Genomic DNA, 24,085 nt, shown 5'->3' with positions numbered 1-24,085 from the left:
ACTCAAGAAAAATATATGAACCACACCTCATCAATCTCCACTCCAAACCTCGCATAACACGCTATTATTACATTGTACTCTATCCCGAGTTCATCCGACCCACATGTCGAAATTCAATAACATTTTCTCAAACAACTTTACTTCATCATTAAACAATTAATATCCATTATATCATATTATATCATCATACAATTCATATAGATATTGAATTATAAATTGTACAAACTTACCTGGACTAAGTTGTAATAGTTACAGAAGTTCAAGGACTATTCCGTAATTTTCTCTTTTTCACGTAAATCAATAGGATCTTGATATAAAATATAAAATTCCCAATTATTAGCTTAAATTTCATATTCCAATTTACTTTACATTTTATACTCTTCTATTTTAGAAAATTACACAATTTCTCCAAACTTTTACATTTTATGCAATTTAGTCCCTTAACCCGAAAATCATCAATTTGACCATTTTATCAAGTAAAAAATTTATAGCCGAATATTCAAGGCATCTAAATAGTCCATAAAACACCTCTTATTCACCATTAAACCTAGAAATTTTAACATTTTAACAATTTAATCCTTTAATAAGAAAAACTAACTAAAATCACTTTACAAAACAACCAAAGACCATAATCAAAGCTTCAAGCATATAACTATCATCACAAACAACCAATATTCATCAATGGTAACTTCCAAAATTTTTAACAGATTCAAAAACAAAGGTACGGGCTAGCTGGACCTAGTTACAACAATCACAAAACATAAAACTTACAAGAAAACAGGTCAATTCCCATCCCATGCAAATCCAAAAGATAACCGAAGCTCCCTAGGTCTTCAATGGTGGTTTTCGGCAAAGAGGTGAGGAAATGAAGAAGAAAAACCTCACTTTTCAATTTGTTTTATTTAATTTTACTTTATTTACAATTTTGCCGTTAATTATACATTATTTTTACCATTTTCATTCTTAATGTCGTCCAACATTAATAACTAGGGACTAATTGCTACATAAGTTCTTCCTAATTTAGTAATTAAACTATTTAATCACTTAAATGCAATATTTACTAAGTTTTGCATATTTTACAATTTACTCTTTTTCTTTAATTAGCTATCTAAATGTTAAAATTTCTTAACCAAATTTTAATACGACTCTAATGACTCCATAAATATTCTACAAATAAAATTTCGGGCCTGCACGACAAAAATTTATGGTCCCGAAACCACTATTTTGTCACCACTGAAAAACGGGTTGTTACATGTATGGTTCCTTGAAAGCATAATATGTACAATAAACTCTGAAAGAACAATAAATATATATATACGGCTAACTCTAAAGGTAAGGTAAGGGTAATGAACCCTGAAGGAACAGTGTATGTGGGGATTTCTAAAGTAATCAAACTTTTGGCGAACTCTGAAATTAATGTATTCGTAGAAACGATTGAAGGAAACATTTTGTGGTGAAATGGGAAAGGTAATCCATACGATGATTACAGGATGTATAATTCTTATGGCATATTCTGTATGGCCCTAGAGTACAAATATAAAGATTGGAATGGATTACGGTAGTTGAATAATTCAAGGTAAAGACCATATGAAGATAAGGAGAAAGCAAAGAAGATGAATCAAGGAGATAGTGGAGTGTATGAGTTTCCATCGGAAGAATCTTTCTGAGTAAAAGATTGGTTATTAGGACCCATGAGTGTGTTAGTAATTTCAGCGTGCCCAAAGTATCTATCAACTTTATGTTTAGAACTAGTTACGACCATGAATCGATTAAAAATAATGAGTAGAGGAATCGTAAGAAAATACCAGGTAATACTTAAAGGGAGGTCTAAATAAGGATTTGACTCTCTACAAGCTCGAAGGAGGTCTTTTCCATCTATGACGTGTTTATGCACGATTGTGATAATACGTTCGTTCAGAATTAATCAGGTAAAGGCAATAACGTAATAGATGTGCAGATCTCTGGAAAGGAAACTGGTATAAATATATGAAGGATTAGATGAAAGTAGGAAAGTGATGTACGAAGGATAGATTGTGCAAAGGTACTCAGAAGATATATAGTATAAGGGTCGTGGTCGATAAGATTGATAGGATGTTTCATCTGTCACAAAGGATAAGTATTGTTATTAAGGTAAATAAAGTTTCCCCTCACTAATTTCTTATGAACTTACTTCAGTGTATTGTGTTTTCAAGTTAGCTAATATGAGTCTGCGCTTGGAAGGAAAATGTCAGGACTACGCCTAGAAGTGGTAATTAGGGCTATTATGCTTATAGATCGAGTTAAGTGGCATGATCAAAGAATGAACTCATGTTTGCAAATTTTTTAATTAAGGTACTTATGTTAGCACGAAATTGAAAACATAGATATCATTATAATTTAATTACCATGCATCAAACCTATAACCATTCATTTTACATACATAGAGAATTCGATTTGAAGTGAAACTATGTAATAGTCAATAATGGAAATTTTTAATTAAGTAAAAAGGTTAAGTTACATTCGTAATAGGGCATGACCCCTAATATTCGGGTTTGGTTTATCGGATTGGGTTTAGGGCGTTACACACTTGCCTAGATATTCCCTTAAGGGCATTACTTCCTAAGTTTTTAGGTCTATTGATTTAGTCCAACTTATTATGATTTAGTCCTTATTCCAAAACCAGTTTCCCACATCTCCATCAACTAACCTCATTTTAGGTTTAGCTACTCATGCTGAAAATAAAGAGGATAAACATGGAAATGAAAAACAAAATAGCCATTAAAGTAAAGCTTAAGAAAAATATAAAAGTTGAGATTTTTATGCAACAAAACTTAAAGAACATGAAACTAAAAGCATTCAACAAGAAAACCTAAAGCAATAAATATAAAAAGAACTAACTTTAACAGATTTAAAGTAAAAGAAACTAGAATACATTAAACTAAAGCTAAAAATGTCTTACAACAATGGTACAGGACTGAAAGGGTAAATAAACCTAAGCTATAGTGATAACTAACTTAACTGACACTAAGAACATCAAGAACAAGAAGTAAATGCAAAAAAAATAAGCTCTAAACTAAGAAAGAAGAAGAGAAAATGAAAACCCTAGAAAAAGTGTAAAAAACTAAAAGAAAACTAAACCTAAAACTAAGCTAATGTGTGTCTCTCACCTCCTTACCGTATTTTAGCTGTTTCAAACCGTCTTTTGTTGAGTTTTTATTGCCAAAATGCCTCTACATGGGCCTTGGGTGACCCTTTTTTCAAATTTTGTCCCCTTGATGATGTTGATGTTGTGATACCCAGAAGTGAGTATCGTGATACCTCGGGCAGTGTCGAGCCTAAGGGTCTTCTTAGAAAGGTGGATATTGTCATACCCAAAGCGGATATCGCGATAACACTAAAGGGTGTCTCCAATCTTCCATATTGTTGGAGGTATCACGATTCCAAGGTGTGGATATCATGAGACCATTTCCTTGGGTGCCATTCTTGCTCATTTCTAACATCCAACACGTCCCTACACCACTCAGTCACATGTTAGGCCCCTCCAACAATACTATTTTCCAAATTGAGTCACAAAATGAGCAAAAACAAGACGTTTTAACTTATTAACTTAAAATCTAAAAGTAATGAAAAACTATGCCAAAGACACTATTTTGCTCAATAATAGTTCCTTAAGCATACCAGGAAACCCTAATTTTCCATATCAATTTGTAGCAGATCAACAAGTAAGAAATAAAATCTCTAGGAATCTGCCAAAACATGGTTGCCGACGTCATCCTTTCTTGTAGCCCACATGCAGGCTTTATGGCTAAACACAGGTTGATATGGCTCAACATAGGGTTGTTGTGGCTCAACACAAGGCTACGTGTTGCAACACAAACATTGCGTGTCGCGCCATGTAAGGTATTGTGTGGCTTAAAATGTTTTTCTCATGCTTTCACGGCCCGGGAAGCTTGTGCATCACTCACCCCAAGTTCCTAAGTCAATTGGGCCTAAAATTAAGCCTCCTGCACAGTTAAATACCCAAATTAAACCTACCTAAGGCCCGTGTTGGCCTAATAGGTTATCAACACTCAAAAATGTGTTAAAAATACTTATTTTTATTAAATTTTAATCCTAAGATACTAATACTGAAAATATAATAATTTGGTCGATTGTTCAAGCTCCAAAATTGGAGTTTTCTTTGTTTTGTTTCTAAGCCACTTACTTTTGTTTATATACTAGGATTAAGTTATAATTAATCTAGTTTAATTATACATTAATTATCCCTTAATTAAATTTAATGGCATCCACCACCATCATCCACTATTTAATATTACTTTATTTACTATTTTGGTCATTGAGATAATTGCCATTTAGATCTCCAAGCTTTTTCTTAATTAAAACTCAATTGCGATTGGATTTTTACAATTTAATATATGAGCTTTAATTAATTATTTTTTTAGCTAAATTACTTAACCGAATTTTATTATATTCTAATATTAACTCCGTAAATATTCCTATTTATATTTACGGACTCGGTAATAAAAATTGAATTCCAAAACTGTATTTTTTTGATACCATGAGAATTTGAGTCAATACATTCTCTCCATTTTTTCCATTTAAAAATTTACATCAAGTGTTATGACCATTAAAATCTTTTGTCAAATCAGTTGGTGTGACATTTTGAAATTAGTTGTGTAACAAAACAATATTACAATGGACTTGAATTTAACAAATAATTCAAAGAATAAATACCAAAATTATACATAAACTTTGATATAATTTCAAAATTATACACAGACTTTAATTTGATACATTTGTGTACATCAAGCTTTAATTTTTTTTCGATTTTCACATTACAGTAACCTCATTATCTATGTCGCATGTTTTTTTGTTATGTGCAAATTACTGACATGACATTTTATTAGGTTAAACAAACAAACAAACAAACAAATTTAAATTATTTCCACCTATATTATAAATAAAAAAATACAAATTTCCTAAGAGAAATAATAAATTCTTTCTCAAATGTGTTTATTTTTTTTAATCTATGAGGAAATATTTTAAATTCATTTGTTTTCTCAGCTTAATAAAATGTCATCAACAATTTATAAATAATTTAATGAAAATTTGTCACAAATAACGAAATTAATGAAATGTAAAAATTAAACCAAAATTAAAATTTGATGTATACAAAAGAACCAAAATAAAATTAATGCATAACATTACAAATTATATTAAAAATAATTTATAATTTTAACATTTATCTCAATAATTTAATAATGTGGTAAATTGAATCTGAGTATAGCACAAGAAATTTAACTATAATCTTAAATTTGAGTGCCGCATACCATTTTCATGACATAGATTAGGTTTTGAATGGTATCACTGTTGGCCTCACCTCAAAGTGTAGAGAATCTTGCACAAAAAGATCTGTTATCACAAAGTAGTTCTTTTCTAGTCCTTTATTTGTTTCGTTTTTCCTCAACTTCAAGACAAGAAAAATCAATAATAATTTTTTTTACATAAAAGTAGAATAATTTGAATTTTGGAAGTATGGGATGAAACGAATTTATATACGTATATGTATATTTATATAAACAAACAAAACGACCAAACGTTAACTAAGGTCTCAACCTCAAAACATAAAAATGGAGTCTTAACCCTAACCAGTGTATATATGACCTGAAATTCAGTACACGCTACAAAAGAACCCTAATTGACATTGCTGGTACTGAAACAGGGATCCTCAAAATTACATCCTCAACCATACCTTACTTTCCCTAAAATTGTCAAAAAACTAGACTCGACTTACCTCTTTGTTGGGTCCATTGTCGTATCTGTTCATGAAAGCAAATACATTCCCCGCAGCCCCAAAGAATGATATGGAGCTATTCTTATTTTTCTTTTTTTCTTTTTCAAATCTGCTTCATGAGATTTTGATGGAAAGAAAGGAAAAGAACCTAATCAGACTGAGGATGTGAGAGAGAACATATAACTCAAAACGAGGGAATTTCCCATTCTGAAAACCCAAGCCTTTGGACTAGCTTCTACAATCAAGATTGCACAGCCAATCTCTGAAGATGCTCACAGAAGACTTGTAAGCTTACATCATCTGTAAAGATAATATCTGATCCTGGAGCTATGTCGGTGGCATTATTGTATGTGGCTGATGGGTTCAACTTTGCCAATAAAAATCTTGCCTGCAAAACAAACATAAATAAGCAAGCTGCTCAGTAATGTCAAAAAGTGCTATTTATTTTACACACAAAATCAGTTCCTGTTTAAGCCTCTAAGGTAAAATAGAGAATTGGTTTCATAGGCCAAGTGCAGAAGTTCAGTTAACGCACTCAAATGTGGCAAAGACACAAACATGATACCCCTCTATTGTTTTTGATTCAGACCCAACAGTTACATTGTCTACAAGAAGTTCAACATGGAACACCAGAACTTGATCAAAGCATGCAGCCACATTATACTGTTGCTAAATAGTGAATGATTAGTGTACCTAAAAAGTGATACTTGTCCTAAGGAAAAAGGATAGCTCAGCCCAAGACAGCAATAACAAATATAGGAACATATTTGCATCGAGTATTATAAACTAGGAACACAATCCATAAGCCAAGAAAAATAAAACTAAAAACTTGGTACAATCCGTAATCTATTGCTAGCCTGATCAAATTCCCTATAAATATGAAACAACCTATGTTACCCCGATTTGGGTCAGGGTGAATGTTATTCAATTGTTCAACGTTTTCCATGTATTTGGTGGCCCATACTCAAATCCTTATACCAACATCTTGAGTCACATCAAACACATGTAACCTTACTAAAAATGAAGAGTTAAAGTATCAAAAAACAACAATTATATAAGGAAATATTAAGATAGCCATATGCTTCTACCCAATTAAACCTTGGACCGAAGGAAAGGTGGAGATGACCGAAATATGATCATGTCAAAGCAGGGGGAAGAAATCTATCAAAGCTAAACCCACAGAAGATACTATGAACCAGAAATGCTGAATAATCAAGCTTATGAGAATTTGGTACAAACAGTTCACAAATGTACTCGATTTTCTAAAAGATTGATTTGCAGAATTTAAGAATAATTGAGATGAAAAATTAAAGAATAATTCAGATTAAAGTGATACTTGGCATCTATTTAAAAAAGATGAAATTCACAAGGGTAAATTAAGGACACATTTTGATATCTCCAGTAAGAATCAGTTTTAAGGAAAGTTGCTCACCTGGGATCCATGCTGATCACATACAACCAATCTGGGGACAGGAAAGCGGTCCCGAATAATAATTTGGGCATCAACCTGGGGTGCTTCCAAAAGAAGTGCAAATGCCTGTTGAAAAGTATAGCTTTAGAAAATAGAATCATAGACTACAGTAACTTAGAAATTGGGTGGTAAACTATAGAACTATAGCAGTATTGAAGACTTCATTGAAGAACAGGCATATTCCTGACGATCTGATACAATATTGTAATTCAGAGATCAAAAAATAGAAAAATAAATATGCCATAACTATTTCTCTCGTCCCAGGAAAAAGGGCCCCATGTTCTTCTGTAAGACAAATTTTAACTCTCCAGAATAAAAGGTGCAAAAATAAGGACATTAAAAATTGATATTGAAAAACAGCAACTAGGTTATAAACCACAACATGAATTTGAGAACGTCAGTAGCAAATACAAAAATTACCAGTGAAAGTTCTTAAGTCAGTAATAATAGAACCAGGATAAAAAAAGCCAATTGCCTGGTAAAATAAAACTAACGGTTAAAAAAAGCCAATTGCCTGGTAAAATAGAGCTATCTTATTGGCATCCACTTCCTAGTGTTTAGAGTAAAACATTGCCAGATAAACATAATATGCATGATAACTTAGCTTTAGAAAACGAAACATCATAAAATATCCATAAAACACTTCACTAATCCTATAAAGTGGTCCAATATACAATGACAAGTCATTTCAACAAACACAACCATGCACCAGCCTTTTCCAACAAAGCATATTCCAATTTAGAGAAATTCAGACATCTTAACAAATACCATTATGATTAACCTTGTAGTTCCCATTTCTGAGCTACAAGGTGGTGGTATAAGGGGTTTTCTTCTGTAGACTGTCAGTAGTTTAGAATAAAAATTCTCGTAGGCATAGTAATATCAGCACAAGAATAATAAAATATTATTTATGGCTTAGAGAGGCATCAAAATCAGATATCCTACAGCTCCAGCTTATCTTGAACTCAGTGATCAAATTTATTATCTTAATGTTAAAAGAAGCCCAACATCAGGCATGTTTACTGAAAATCATTTTTGCACATTATGAATGTAATGATACTATAAAAACCTTTTACATTAAGCTCCAGATTTAACATGAACAAACATACCTGATGTTCAGGTTGATTCTGGAAACCCATGTTGCGCCACTGTGCTATTGTCATACCATGGAAAACAACAATACTGAAATATGAATCCAGCAAGAGAATATGATCAGCAGAAATCGAAGCCACATCTAATAATGCTGGCTGGGGTGGTGAGTTGAACGAATATGATATTAATGATGGTTGAACCATAACAGCTGCATTAGTAATATTTTCCTTGTTTAATAACACGCGAAAATATGCAGTTTCATCAGGACTGTTGTTAAAAACCTGCCACACAAAAGGAATGGGAAAAAAAACCTCGTATATAAACATAGGTTGATTAAATATTATAAAAAGGCTGGAAATTAGAAACAAAGAAGCAATTACCTGTACAAACTGTGACCGCCGTAGATTGAAAATAAATTGAGGAAACAAAGAAAAGCAAGGGTTTAATGAAAAAGATGATGGATCGTTCTCCCGGTAGTTGCCAAATTTGGAACAAAATCGAATGAGATTCCGATCTAACCACCTTGTAGGATCAAACCCCTCCTAAATGAAACAAAAAAGCCATAATAATTATTAAAAAGTGTGACACAAGCAACAGTTAAATGTGCCATTGTATTGGCAAGGAGCAAAAAAATAATAGATAGAAAATATAACTAGTGGGAAATCTGGGGGTAGGAGAAAAGCAAATGAAGAGAACCACTCAACATAGGGCAAAGCATTAAGAGGAAGTTCTTATCCATAGCATGGAATATATAATAACAGTGGAGAATATTAGATAAACAAAAGCATAATGAACTAAGCAGAAAGTATCAGCTATATAATATAGGCCGACAGTGAATACATCCTAATAAGAAATACAGGAAAACTAGACAAAAAGAATCCAAGACATTTTAAATTACCTCTGTCTCCATTTTCAGGGAAGTTATTCGTGCCATCACAACAGCTGCAGTCTCTTGATCAAAACCGTGTATTAATTCCTAGAATGGAGAGACATTGGCAGTCAGCTTAAACTAATTTCAAAAAATTTCTCAAACAGACATGATCGATCAAATATTCAGACCAAGACACATGGTAATGACATCAACATCCCAGGGGGACAAAACCTCTTAAATATGACCAAATGGGACATATTTAATATAACACAAAATAGAAGAAATGGAGAAAGGGTATGCTTAATTGTTTTAGACAATTAATTAAACAATCATAGGTACAAAAATGAGAGAATCTATACTAACCTCAGTACTAACAGAAATGTCTACCCATTGTCTTGTCACAGTCGTAACTCGAATAAGTGTTTTACCTTCAGGGTCTTGATAACTGCAATTAGATAAACAATATCACAATCAAATTCATTTTAGTCAATGGAGCAGGCATGCAACAGGTGCATTAACACTTATATTGGCCCAAGGCGCAAGGCACAAAAAGCTTCTCACCTAAGAGAAACAAGCCAGAATGAGTGTGTTTTTGTATGCGTGTATTAGACAGAGAAAGCATGTCAGCGTGTAAAATAAGATTAACATATATAATCCTTATAATAAACACTACTCCAATTTATACAACAAAACATATAACTTTTTCTTTTTTCTATATGCATGATTACCTTGTTTAACACTAAAACATGAAGCGAAGAAAGTTTGAAATTGTCCCATTATTTCACTATAAAAGGTAAAAGTTAATGAAAAATTAAAGAATTTAAGAACTTCAATCAGGCAGTTTTTTTTTTGGGGAGGGGGGGGGGGAACACCTACTACCTTATAAAAAAGCATGCCAAAGCACACAAAAGTGTGTGCTTGATCAGATGCATCTTGCCTAAAAGGGTGTGAAGCGCTTTTGTCATTTAGCGCTAATGTGCAACATCTAGGTGCATGCTTTAAAAAGGCTGATCAAATAACTAAAGGAACAAAGCAAGGAAAGAAATCAAGTATATTTATGTTAAGGTAAATAAAAAGGAGCCTTTCAAGGAGTTTATGCAGCAAACCTTGTTAGAAACTGCAAATAGAACTGTGGATTCACAGTTTCTGGAACATTTGATTGATCAGTTGATGAAAGATCAAATATAACTGTCAAGCAAGTACTCTTGTCAAGGCCACACATTTTCCATGTTGTAGTGTTACCCTCCCCAATGACCATGTCAGAAACATTAGGTCCTTTCTGCAACAGTCATTGTAATCAGCTTAAATCTCCATAAATACAAGTAGATTGAATCTGCAGTTTAGAGCAAGAGATGTTATTAGATTGTTAAATGGACCAACCTTCTCCAATGATGTGCAAGGTCCAATGATTCCCTGAACCTTGATCTCTTTTGAACAACTTATCTCAAGCATGCCACTGAAAGAAAAATTAAAAAGAAAAGATGAGCTTAGAATGAGTTTGAAATTAATAACCAATAAACCTTAATCCCAATATCCCAATATCCCAATATTTTTGTGGTCAGCTACAAGAACTAAGACATGGAATCATTTACATCGTACACTTGAATCCTCCTCCAATTATTCCTATCCACCACCATCCTCTTCTAATAGTTCCAAATAATTATCACCTTCACACTTGAGTTTCTTTTATATATCATCCCCTTCAACCTTTCACCCCATGCAACATCAACTTGAACCCCTACCTTATACCCTTTGATCTGGTCAACCAATACATAATCATACACAATTAGCATATACACCAAGATATTTAATATGTCTTCCATTATCTCATCCATCAGTATGACAAAGAGAAATTACTCGCGATGATCTTTGGTGCACCTCCTAACCGGAAACCCATCCTTCACTAAAAATTCTTAAGTTCATAACCACTCTTTCAGCTTTTCCCATATTATGCTAAGAAAGAGAGGAACTTTCTTATTGTTCGTAGTCCACCAAAGAATGAGTTTGAATTTTAAACTAAAGTTAAGATGATATTTCTGGGTCTCCAAACCACAGCCAAAGATAAGTTACAGATAACGCATGCAGATACAAAAATTAACCTAAAGCAATAGCAAAATTAAAGCTAAAGTAATTTAACGGGTAACCATAGGAGGGAGATAGTTCATTTATGGCAATCAATGTTCAATTCAAAATCAGGAAATTTAACAGAAATCAGCAAGGACACTCCCATTGCTGCACTGTAATACTTGTACTACTTTCAACAATGCAAGCACTCACCTTTGAAACCTTTAGGAAGACTAATTAAGCCAACATAATTATGCCAACATAGAATACTGGCGTTTAATCATTTTCACAGATGCAGCTTTCTGACATTTGATAAATTTGTTCTCTGTTTAATTGCAAGTTCAGCAAGGTATGTAAAAATTTTACATTCTCTAACAGTAGCATAACCTAGTGCAGAATGGCGCCACAACTAAGATATGGGTGCATCTAGAACTCCAACAAATAACACAAGGACAACTAGAACTGGAATAAAAATGTGAATTTACCAATTAAGAATGCAACTATATAGTTATTTATAACAGCATGAATAAGAAAAAAGTAAACTCAAAGTTGAACAAGAAGCTTAGATGTGGCACAAGAACTAACTTAAAACATAGGCCAAGAGACTGTTCCCCATCTTCAAAGACAAGCTTGAAAGAGTCTTTGAATACAGAATGACCAAAACTTTCAGCTAGAACAACAAGTCCACCTGTCCTTTCAATTGCAACTTTCATTTCAGCAACTCCAACCTAAGAACACACAAAAAGACATAACATATTTATGTACAATTTACATTTTGAAGAATGTTAATCTCAATAGGAATTGTCATTAAACTAAAAGGTTAGTACCAATGGTAAGTGGACTAGATATTAGCATCCACAGTTTTCCGCAAAATAAGGCATTCATCACAAGCCACCAATTGAAAAAAAATGGCAAAATTAAAGTCATGTCCTCAGATTTCCACAATTTTATCTAATGTGTAAATTTTAAATTATATAGGATACTTAAGGTTTCCAAATAAATTAGGTCCTAAACCCCATCAGCTTCAACGGGTTCTTTAATCCATAGTATAAGTTAGAAGGCAGGAGAAAAAAATTGCAAATGAATCCATCCTTATTAAGAGAGTCATACAACGTTTAACCAGAGAGGACAGAAGATGAAAGTGGGCACATTGAAAATATGACTTAAGCATATAGAAGCAAATCAATCTAGATCTGCATAGAGACAGAATGACAGATTCATTAGAGAACTTAAAAGGTGGACAAGACAGACCTGATCAAGTGCAGATGCAAAAAGGTCAAGAACATGACCCTGGTCGACCAGTTGTTTTGCAAGACTATCATAAAATTTGACTGCTTTCTTAAAATATGGTGCAGCATCCTTAAAAAGATCTTTATGTGAACGTACAGGTTCTGACAAGTCTTTGGATACAATCTACAAAAATCACATAAACCAGTATCATTTTGATGACAGCCAAGAAATACAAATTAAATCAGGAGCAATGCTCAAATCAATATCTTTTCAATCTCCATTTTCTCAATTCAATCACAGTTGTGTATGAATCATTCCTACAACAACAAGGTATTTAAGACCGACATTCATCTTGCACCAAAGAAAAAGTAAATATTCAGGGGACAAGATCTACGTAACTATAAAGTTAACACAAAAGTTCGTCAAAGGGTCGGAGACAGAAAGAAGGTAGTTAACAGGAATAACATTAATGAAATAGAATCTCTGTTTTAAAACAATTGCACAAAGTAAATGCACACACACTCAATGTTAACAAAAACATGACCTCTAAACAAAGTAATTACAGAGCCAGTTTGCTTGTTTATATTGCCTGCAACTTTTATCAAATATCATCCCCAAAGAAACATGAGACAGAAACTTCACATCATTTTTAGGGAAATAATAGTTTTAACCATAGAGAGAAGAAAAATGCACCTATATATTAGTGTGTGGGAGTGAACAGAAACATTCAAAATTGGGGGAAAAATAAAGTTCATGCTAATCACGACAAACCATACCCATCTCAACCATGACATATTGTTGGTGTACCATCCCAAAAATTAAATGCCATTCATAAGAAAACGAATGGCAAATGCCTCACCACCAGCAACATAAATACTTCATTTCATTAAGTTGTGGAACGCGTGAAAGTTCAGAAGCTAAACAAAAAATTTAATGGCATTACCGTGCCTGGTCCTTCAGTACATGGCCCACCAACCAAAGCAATAATCCTAGCACCAGTACCAGGCAAGCAGGCCCCAAGCAATCCTGCTGCAACACTTAAGGCCACTCCAGTGCACCTAGACGCCCTGTGTCCCGCTTGTACGGGCCATTGATCCGTTTGCAACTCATCCAAGAGCTACATTGAAATCAACCGACCACTAAATAAAGGAATTCAAACATTGGAAAAACTAATTCCTACAACAAATAAATCAAAACGCACTGAATTGAGCGTGAATTCACAATCAGAAGGGGGCAATAAAAACCGGTTAACAACTGTATTCGTAAATCCATTTTGAAGTCCTTTCGGATATCCAGCCGTTGACCGCCGCCCAGCAGCAGGGAGGCCTAATTGCTCCAAAACCTGCTCCTTGGAAATCTCCTTACTCCCCTTGAAAACATAGACCTTCGATATTTCCGTGAACCCCAATTCATGGACATGTGCTTGAGTCCCGAAAGATACGAAACCGACAAGAGCTTGTTCCGGCAACAATCCAATAGCCTGTTTCAACGCCGATTTAGCAAACACTAGCTCTTCCTCGATCATACAAGTGTCTAACACAAAAACAAAAACCGGTTGCAATTGAGGAGCATTGGAAGGGTTGTTGGGGTCGGGATTCGTTTGAAGCGTGTATTGCACGGTGGTATATTGCGGGTAGAGTTCGCAAGGCAGGTTCGTTTCGGAGATCATGGCATAATGCGGCGGAAATTGGTTGCGCTGGTAACAAAACGGACAGATCCAGATCTTGGCGAGGAAATCAACGCGCGAATAGGCGTTGAGGGCGGCGGAACATGTCCGGCAGCGGAGAGGAGCGTAAGGGAGAGTAGGAATGTCCGAGTGAGGGGGGATCGGTGCGATGGAAGCGGCCAAGGGAATGACGCACTTGCTGGCTTCAAGCTTGGTGCGGGGCCAGACGTTCCATGTCATCCGAACGCCGTCAACCCCTTCGGGATCGGAGTTCGCCATTATCCGACAAGTTTGAAAACAAATTGGAACCAGATAAATTCAGAAAGGTTAATTGTTCTAGGGTTTTTCAGATTCTTACTTAATAGTAACCGAGTGAGTGAATGAGAATTTAGGGTTTATTTCCTTTTTGCTTGTTTTCCTGATTTTATGTCGACCCCGTGAGAAACTGAAGTGAAAGGGGTCACCGGAAGATCAAATATTGGATTATAAAATCGAACAATAATGAAATAAATCTACACTTATCCATACTAATATACCAATTCAAATAAAAAGAAAACCTAATTTTTAAAAATCTACACTTATATACTAATTCAAATAAAATAACCGTCAAGTGGTTAAGAAGTGACGTTTGCATACCGTGTTTAGTCCTGGCCCATCTCCTATAATATTTATTAAAACTAAACAAAATATAAACTCGTACGAATTGTATTTAAGCTAACAAACTTATCTTCTACACCCGAGCAACATCACAACATTTAAAGGAACCTCAAACGTATAATCGGATGCGACCACCTGAGCTAAGCTATAGTACTCTTAAAACGTTTAAAGTAAGCTATAGTAATTTAATAATCAATTAATAAATCTATAGGGTTTTACTGTTAAAACATAAAATATGAAACCAACTTCTCATAAAATTTATCTCTTATAATCATACGTCCAATTAATTTTGTGAATTTAATTACATTTTGAACTAGATTTGAAAAGTTCTTATACAAGCACAAAAGAAAATTTTAAACCACGTGATACCCCAATATCTACACATGTTATAAAATAAAGGATGTCATGCTCACACAAGGCTTTGGAGGTTTTGGCTTAGTTCATTAATTCCCCAAGAATAACAATTTGAAGTTACGTGAAATGAGGAAAAGAAACATGGTAAGTTCACAAGGAACTTAGTGAGTTCTAAAATAAGTTACTTTAATTTTTAGGATTCGCCACAAATCTTGCTTAGCTAAAACTTGTGAGATCATTTTCCAGAGCTTATATTTGAGCTTTGAGCATGAATCACGTAGTGGTGCAATACAATATACATGAGAATTCCCCCTGTGAAAGATCGTGAGGATATAGTCTCTTCGTACAAACTTGTTGCGTAAAATCTTAATATAAACCCACCAAATGGAGAGAGAGTCATTTCGGATTAACTTGGCAGACAATCCTACGGACTCTTTAATGTGGATTCTAAATGCGAACTCATAGAAGAAGATTCATGGATACAACGACTCATAAATGCGAATTCATAGAAGAATATTCACAATATGGCAGACTCAAACATGCATGCTCGTATAGAAAGATCCATAAATATAACAGTCCATTCATGCGAATTCATAGAAGAAACTTCATAGATAAAGCATATTTAAACATGCAAATTCATAGAAGAACTTCACAATCATAGCGGATTCATACAAGCAAACTTTGTCACGGACTTCATTTGGCGAAATCTCACATATAACTTTAACATAAAACTTATCAGTTAAATTCGGCAGACTTTCATATCTTTCATAACTTTTATATGCCATGACCATGGACTTACTTACACATGTGATGCCTAAAGCCTTAGACTCCGCAGAGTCTCATACGTACATAGAACCCACATTAGGTTATCATATTCATTTGTGATATATCTTCATACAATTCAATCGAACCTCCACAAAGCCGAAAACCATGCATATACATTCTCCATACTATTCGCCCGAACCTCTGCAATGCTAGATAACACGTGGCACAGAGTGCACAACATGACATTTCTTCATCTTTCATCCACCAAAACAACCCTCCACACTCCTCATACCATTCATAATTATGGAAAGCATATCACAAGCATTCAACTGATTATTTTATTTATAACACAACATATTGTACCAAATATGGCATCTAGCAAACCATGACAATGCCAACTTCCTCAATATTTATTTTTCCCGGTGAAAGTTTATCAACAATGAACTGAAAAGCATAATCGAACATGCAACTTAAAACAATACTTTATATAAACCATCCACGATTATTCAACTCATCATCAGCAAAATATAAAGTCAACCACAACATGATAAGACAATACTGATATATATATGTAACTACCACAAAGCGTTTGAGTTTAGAAACTAACTAACAAAATGCCTGAGTTAACACAGCTTACACTTACTTAGCCTTCTCTTTATCACTTGGACCTCTTATTTCTTAGTTGGCTAAATATAACAATCATATAAAGATCAAAATGAAGATATACATATGTAAGAAAAATTAATCCATATGCATGTAGAAAAGTTATAAATGATATCTACGACTTAAACATCACAGTTCAAAATAAATTATGTTGAATCCCTTGACTTTCTTTCTTTTTTCTTAAATCAAAAGGTATGTAAGAGTTAGAAGGATTACTAGATTTCTAAGTTCTCAAATATTTATGCTAACACATTAGATTCTTCCTTTTATGCAACTTGTTTCTTAGTTTTCCTATCTTACAAAATTAACCAGAGAAGAATAAGATAGAAAAACAAAAAAATGAATATCAGAATGAAGAATCTTTCCTATATATAGTATTTCCATCATCGCTTCTCTTACTCCCAAGTCAATCAGTATTATTAATATCATTAATCATAATATTTCTCACTAACAGAAACTCTTAGTTCTAATATGACGAAACTAAATTTAAAATCTAACTATTTACCCAAACATACCCTAAGGTTCACATGATTACACTAGAACCTCTTAAACAAAAAATTTTCTAATTAAGTACTCAGAATTTCCATTATGCCAAACCTTTAATATTTTTGGGTGTGACAGCTTAGGCTACTAGACATAAAACTAAAACATGACCCAACAATTTGTACTTTCCATATCAAGGGCAAGTAGTAGCAATATTAACCCCTCAATTAGCAAGCCTACCTCTCATTGGAACAAAATTTTTCAAACATTGCCAAAAGAAATATTTTATTTTTGGTAGCAACTAACAGTTCCATGCTAGCAACCAATGACCCTCCTCACAAAAGTAAGTTATTTTAATGCTAGGCCCAAAAATATCTATAGGGGGTGAATTGGTATTTTAAAACTTTTTTACAAAGTATTCTAAAATAAAAGAACAAGGGAGAATAGTTTGAACACTTTGATTTATAGTGGTCTGGCCCAATTGCCTACCTCCATTACCTTAGTTTTTCACTAACTCACTACTAGATGGTTACCTTTCAAGGAGAAGCTATAACCTTTACAGCTCTATCTTTTTCTTAAGGCTTAAATAGAACATTTCTCCCTAGTTTTTTATGGCTAAACTAGATCTCTTATTAGTTTTTATGGCTCAACTAAAACCCTCCTAATTTACAATTGGTGATATGAAAGAGAATAAACAAAGAAAGTTCTACAGTGTATGTGTTTACAAAAATTAAGCTCTCAAAGAAATGAAATAAGAGTGATAAAAGATCTAACAATAAGCTTTTCGAGATATTTACAATAAAAATGAAAGAATAAAGACTTAAAGACTTTTCTCTTGTGTTTGATACTTGAATATCTCTCTCTTGTGTCTTGATATGTCTTTGACTGTATTTATACCAAGGAATGAGTTTATGGACATTTATTATCGTTGGGGATGAATTCTAGCTGCTGGAAGTATTAATTTCTGACTTAAAAACTATCCCTGCAACCCAGGTCTCGAGACATGGCTGAAAAATATATGTTATATAGTTGTTGGCAGCCCATGTGTTGAGGCATACAAACCATTATCTCTAAACATGCAATCTCTAAAGCTAACTTTTGCGTTCAATCTTTCATGTCTTAAGACATATAGTTTTATGTCTCAAGACTTGACTACCAAAGTGCCAAAACATGTTAAACACCTTAGAACATTTTGGCATTGACTCAAAAACATTTAGATAAATTAAAACACGTTTAAAACATATTTTTAAGTATTTTTCTAGTATTTTAAAATGCTTTAAAATTGTTTTATGAAATTTTCAACCATATTTTCACTAAATGGCTTAGGAAATATAATACATCAAAATTTATCTTAAATGTTGTTATGTCAAAAGTTTGAGACATCAAAGCTAACAATTAGTGTACAAAACTGTAACATCCCTGTCATTTTTCAAGAAGTGAACAGAGTCAATTTTGGGTTGACACGTGTTCAAAATTTTTGGAAATGAAAAAAATAGAATTAATAATATTAGTAGAGAAGGTGATTGGAAGTTATAAGAAATTAAAATGACTTTTGAATTTAGGAAAATTAATTCAAGGAATGAACTAAATTGCAGAAGTGTGAGAAGTGTTGGGCTATAGTGTAAAAACTAGAAATATGAAATGAGTAGATCATAAGGATGGGAAAAAAGAGGGAGGATTGGAAACATAATTATACCAAGAGGGAGTGATGTGAAAAGATGATGGATAGATTTTTTTTAGAAATTATTAAACTAATGGATTTATATAGAAACTTGGAAAAACATCTCGATCATTCACTTCTTCCCACACCACCATCATATCAAAGAAGAAAACTTTGCTTTCTTCTTTATTTTGGTCCTTTTTGTCCATATCCAATAAAGAATCAAGCTTCAAACTTCAAATTTCTCCATAAATTGTTAGTAAAAATAAGAGGACAACTATATAGTGAACTTATTTTCTTACAAAGCTAACTAATAGACATTGTTGGAGAAGAAAGAAAGGTGAAGAAAAGTTAGGGATTTTAAGTAAATAAGGTAAGGATGAGGGAGTTACTTTTAGGAATTCATATTTATTTCATCATAATGCATAGAAATAGCATGTGATTTTTGTTTTGATATTAAATGTTGTATATGTGTTGTGATAATGAAGAGAAGAAGAAGAAGGGTGAACATCAAATGGGTGATAAAGACAAAGATATAACAAAAGAGTGAAGGAAGAAGGACATGGTTCATTCAAGCATTTTGTTGTAAGTATATCAAGAGTTTTACTTATTTAATCAAACCGAAAGTAGAATATTTGACAAATTAGTTTAGTATTTTACTTGAAATTTATTTACATAAGAAAACGATGATTTGATCCTATGAAATTATTTGAACATGAAATTGTATTTTTATTATGAGTTTGAAAGTGTATGTGTAGTGAATTTGATGAAAAATGACTAAATTGAAAAAAGTGTAAAAGTTAGATAGGTGAAATAGATATTGATATGAAGTTTATAAATGAAAAGCTCATTATTTAAGAAATAGATGCCAAGTGAAATTTTAGTGATTATTGACTTAATTTAGATAAGGACTAAATTAAAAAAAATTGAATTTGTTCTATTTGTTGAGAAAATGTAAACAATTGGTATAGTTAAAATGCCTTTGTAGACAAAATAAGAGCTGTTAGGATATAAATAGCATGTCATTAGGAAAGTGACTAAGTGCGCAAGTGATAGTGGCACTACAGTAGAAGTGGAAACGACACTATGGTGCAAGTGTGAGTAGCACTTTAGTGCAAAGTGACATACAGACGTTTGTACGAAGAATAGTGACATTTAGTGCATCTTAACAACATTTTCATATATCCTATTATGTTCTATTAAGTCAACAATTAGGAAAATTAATAAAGAAGGTAAGTAAACATTAAATGGCAATAGTAAATGGTTTGTATATTATTGAATTGGTATTTTATTGTAGATTTTATTGAAATAAATTTGTGCATGATGATAGAGATTAATGATAGTATTATATAATTATGCTTATACATAAGTATGTAACTTTGTATGTGTATAGAATGGATTTTATATGTGTTGATTAATTCTTGATATACTTACTAAGCTCTCGTGAGATTAACGTGTTTCTTTCAAATGAGTAGGTGAATATCTTTTGAAGTAATAAGTGAAGATTCTCTCCAACTCATCTCATCACATCTCAAGCCTTGAAGGAAGTATGACTTTAAACTTTTGCAATTACTATAATTCAGTTCAGGTAAGTTCGTACGGTTTATAATTTAACATCTATATGAAATTTTTCATGATATAATGTGATATAATAGATATATTTGATTATAAATGATGTAAAGTTATTAGAGAAAAGTTGTTGAAATTCAATACTTGGATCGGATTGAACGCAGGATAGAGTACAATCGAGATATGGTGTGTTATAGGGGATTAGAGTGTAGATTGTTGTGAAGTGATATATATATATTTCCTGAGTAGGCCGAGGTTCAGCATTTGTTGCGAACTTTCGTGTTATACTCCCCATTTTGGTGTGTTTCGGTTAGACTAGCTCTTCGAAGCCATTAGTGTGTTATCAGGTGTATTGGCTCTTATGAGCATCTGTTATGTTTCGAATGGATTAGCTCTTATAAGCATCTGGTATGTTTCGGTTGGAATATCGATGTACTCCTATCCTTAAGTCATTTCTCATAATGTAAATCTCGGTAAGTTAACTTGTTTAATGATTTTTTATGGTTTTGTCATGTATTTGAGTTTTGAATTGAATTTTACAATTCACCGTTGAGATTGTGATTGATAGGGAACACATGTGGTTGTATTATTATTTGATTTGTTATACTTACTTCGGTAAGATTTATCGTTTTAGTACATCAAACTTACTAAGCTTCAATGAGCTTACTTGTGTTATTTTCTGTTCTTGTAGATACTTTGAAGGCTAGACAGTCAGATCGGCATTCAAGTCACACTATCCACTCATTTTCGGTAGTTTTTGGAATGTTCATTTTGGATTATATGACATGTAATAAGCTTGTATGTCATTACTATTATTTTGATATGTAAATTGTTAAAATATGATCTTAAGTGCTAATAGTCAACTTATATGATATATGTGAATGAGGTATGATGTTTATGTGCAAGTTTATGGTAAGAGTGATTGAAATGTTATGATTGAGGTGCCTATGTTTGTTATATTGGTTGAATGTTAGATGGTGTGATTTAAAATACTTTGAATGATAGTTCTTTTTGTTGTAAAATTGTATATACTTGTGGTATCAATGAGGATACATTGGTTAGGCACTTAAGATGGTTGATTTAGCATGTTTTTAGCTTGTTTAAGGTCACTTTGAATAGGTATTTTGGCTAGTATATGATTACTTAGAGTCTAAGTAAGCTTGAATTGGTAAACTTGTTGTTTAATGTTCATTTTGGTCCACACGGCCTGAGACACGGGCGTGTGACTTAGCCGTGTGAAACACACGGCCTGGCAACATGGTCGTGTGTCATCTGATGAGTTTTTTAGGGTGCAAGTCAGTGAGTTACACAGCCTAACACACGGCCTGGCACACAAGCATGTAAGGAAACTCAGAGAGTTACACAGCCTAGCACACGGGTGTGTGACACGGCCGTGTGACTCTACTCAAAAGTTATACGGGTGAGGACACGGGCTAGGACATGATCGTGTGTCCCTAGTTCGATTGTTACACGGTCTGAGAGAGGGGCGTGTGTCTCAGTCGTATGAGGCACACGACTGTGTGACCCCTGTTTTGTAAATTTTTCATCTTTTTCCTAAACTTTCTAAATTGTTTCAAATTGGTCCCAAATTGTTTTTAAGTTATTTTTAGAGCCTCAAGGGCTCTATTTAGGGGCGTTTTGCTTGAGTATGAATGGTTTATGATATGATTATTACACTGATTAATAAAATGTTCATATGTTTCTGATTGTTCTGTAATACTCCGTAATCCTAATCTGGTGATGGAGACATGTTATAGATGTCGGTCAACTGATCACTTTCTCTGGAATTATCCTAAATAGTTAAAGGAAAATAAAGAACAGAATGAAAAGCAAATGTCTACATTTCAGAAAGGTAGTCGTCCGGGCTAGAACAGTACTGTTAGGACTACTCGTACGGGAGCAAAGGACACTATTGTTCGGTTAGAGACTAGAGCTCATGCTCGCACATATGCAATCTGAGCTAGAGAGGAAGCTGCTGCACGTAATGTGATTACTAGTACATTTTATCTCTTTAATGTTACTGTGTACGCACTGATTGACCCTGGGTCAACTTATTCTTATATTTGCACTAGATTAGTAACGAAAAAGAAACTACCTGTTGAATCAATTGAATATGATATTCAAGTTACTAATCCGCTAGGTCAGGGTGTTATAGTTAACTTAGTTTGTCGTAAATGTTCACTAAAAGTTAGATGTTGTGAATTCTTTGCTGATTTGATGTTACTACCCTTTCGGGAATTTGATGTTATTCTGGGTATGGATTGGTTATCGCTACATGATGTTATAGTAAATTGTACATAGAAACGGATTGACTTGATATGCCAAACAGGAGAGATGATTTCAGTTGAATCCGAAAGGCCAAATAGCGTTGTTAGAATCATTTCAGCTATTTCCGCGCAGAGATGGATACGTAAACGCAGTGAAGCATTTCTAGCATACATTCTTGACACCAGATATCCAGAATTGAAATTAGATCAATTATCGATTGTTAGTGAGTTTATTGATGTATTTCCTGAAGAGTTGTAGGGTTTGCCTCCTAACCGTGAAGTTGAATTTGTGATTGATCTAGTTCCTGGAACTGCACTAATATCTATATCATCATATTGCATAACACCAGCTAAATTAAAAGAGTTAAAAGCACAGTTGCAAGATTTTATAAATAGAGGGTTTATTCGACTGAGCATATCTCCCTAGGGTGCACTTGTGTTGTTTGTGAAAAAGAAAGGCGGCTATTTGAGATTGTGTATAGATTACAGACAGTTGAACAAAATCACAATAAAGAATAAGTACCCCTTGCCGTATATTGTTGATTTGTTTGATCAATTAAAATGTGCCACAGTGTTTTCGAAAATAGATCTCATATCTGAGTATTATTAGTTGCTGGTTAAAGATTGTGATGTGTCAAAGACTACTTTTAGAACTCGTTACGGTCATTATAAGTTTTTGGTAATGCCATTTGGTTTGACTAATGCCCCTACTGCTTTTATGAATTTAATGAATCAGGGTTTTCAACCTCATTTGGATATATTTTTGGTTGTGTTTATCGATGATATATTGATCTATTCCAAGACAGAATCAAAGCATGCTTAATACTTGAGAATAGTGTTACAGACTTTGAGAGAAAAATAGTTGTACGCAAAGTTCAGTAAATGTGAATTTTGGCTTCGCGAGGTTGGGTTTTTGGGTCACATAGTATCAGTTGACGGGATTTAAGTTGATTTGAGTAAATTTTCTGCTGTGGTGAATTAGAAACTCCGAAAAATGTTTCTAAAGTGAAAAGTTTCCTTGGTTTAGCAGGTTACTATCGTCGTTTTGTTAAAAATTTCTCGATCATTGCTTCCCGATGAATAGGTTACTATAGAAAAATGTCGAGTTTTTTTGGTCTGATAAGTGCCAATAGAGTTTTGATCAGCTGAAAAATAGGTTAACAGAAGCCCCAATGTTGATTCAGCTTGAGTCTGGGGTAGCATATGTTGTTTACAGTGATGCGTCTCTCAACGGCTTGGGTTGTGTATTGATGCAAGCAGGGAAAGTAATAGCTTATGCTTCATGATAGTTAAAGCCACATAAAAGAAATTATCCTACTCATGATCTCGAATTGGCTGTAATTGTATTCACTTTGAAGATTTGGAGACATTATTTATATGGTGAGAAATGTCATGTGTTTACAGATCACAAAATTTTAATGTATTTAATGACTTAGAAAAAACTGAATTTAAGACAAAGATGTTGGTTAAAGCTACTAAAAGATTATGATCTGGTTATTG

The 24,085-nt window shown here is 33.4% G+C and overlaps 1 protein-coding gene across 1 annotated transcript; it reads right to left on the bottom strand.

Annotated features, from left to right (window-relative positions):
* Positions 1-5,520: 5,520 nt before the first annotated feature.
* Positions 5,521-14,749, bottom strand: LOC107910182 (protein transport protein SEC23). The gene is made up of 12 exons (XM_016837961.2): positions 13,703-14,749; positions 13,445-13,618; positions 12,523-12,684; positions 11,857-11,999; positions 10,588-10,663; positions 10,314-10,486; positions 9,571-9,652; positions 9,235-9,312; positions 8,717-8,878; positions 8,354-8,617; positions 7,206-7,310; positions 5,521-6,161 (listed from the first exon to the last, which is right to left on the bottom strand). Exons 1-12 carry the CDS (start codon positions 14,444-14,446, stop codon positions 6,015-6,017), a joined length of 2,310 nt encoding a protein of 769 aa, XP_016693450.1. The 5' UTR covers positions 14,447-14,749; the 3' UTR covers positions 5,521-6,014.
* Between the last annotated feature and the right edge of the window lie 9,336 nt (positions 14,750-24,085).

This window comes from Gossypium hirsutum, chromosome D02, assembly GCF_007990345.1.
Source record: "Gossypium hirsutum isolate 1008001.06 chromosome D02, Gossypium_hirsutum_v2.1, whole genome shotgun sequence".
In the NCBI taxonomy this organism is placed as follows: domain Eukaryota; kingdom Viridiplantae; phylum Streptophyta; class Magnoliopsida; order Malvales; family Malvaceae; genus Gossypium; species Gossypium hirsutum.
Note: the sequence above shows the minus strand (reverse complement) of the source record. Positions and strands in the feature narration are given on the sequence as shown.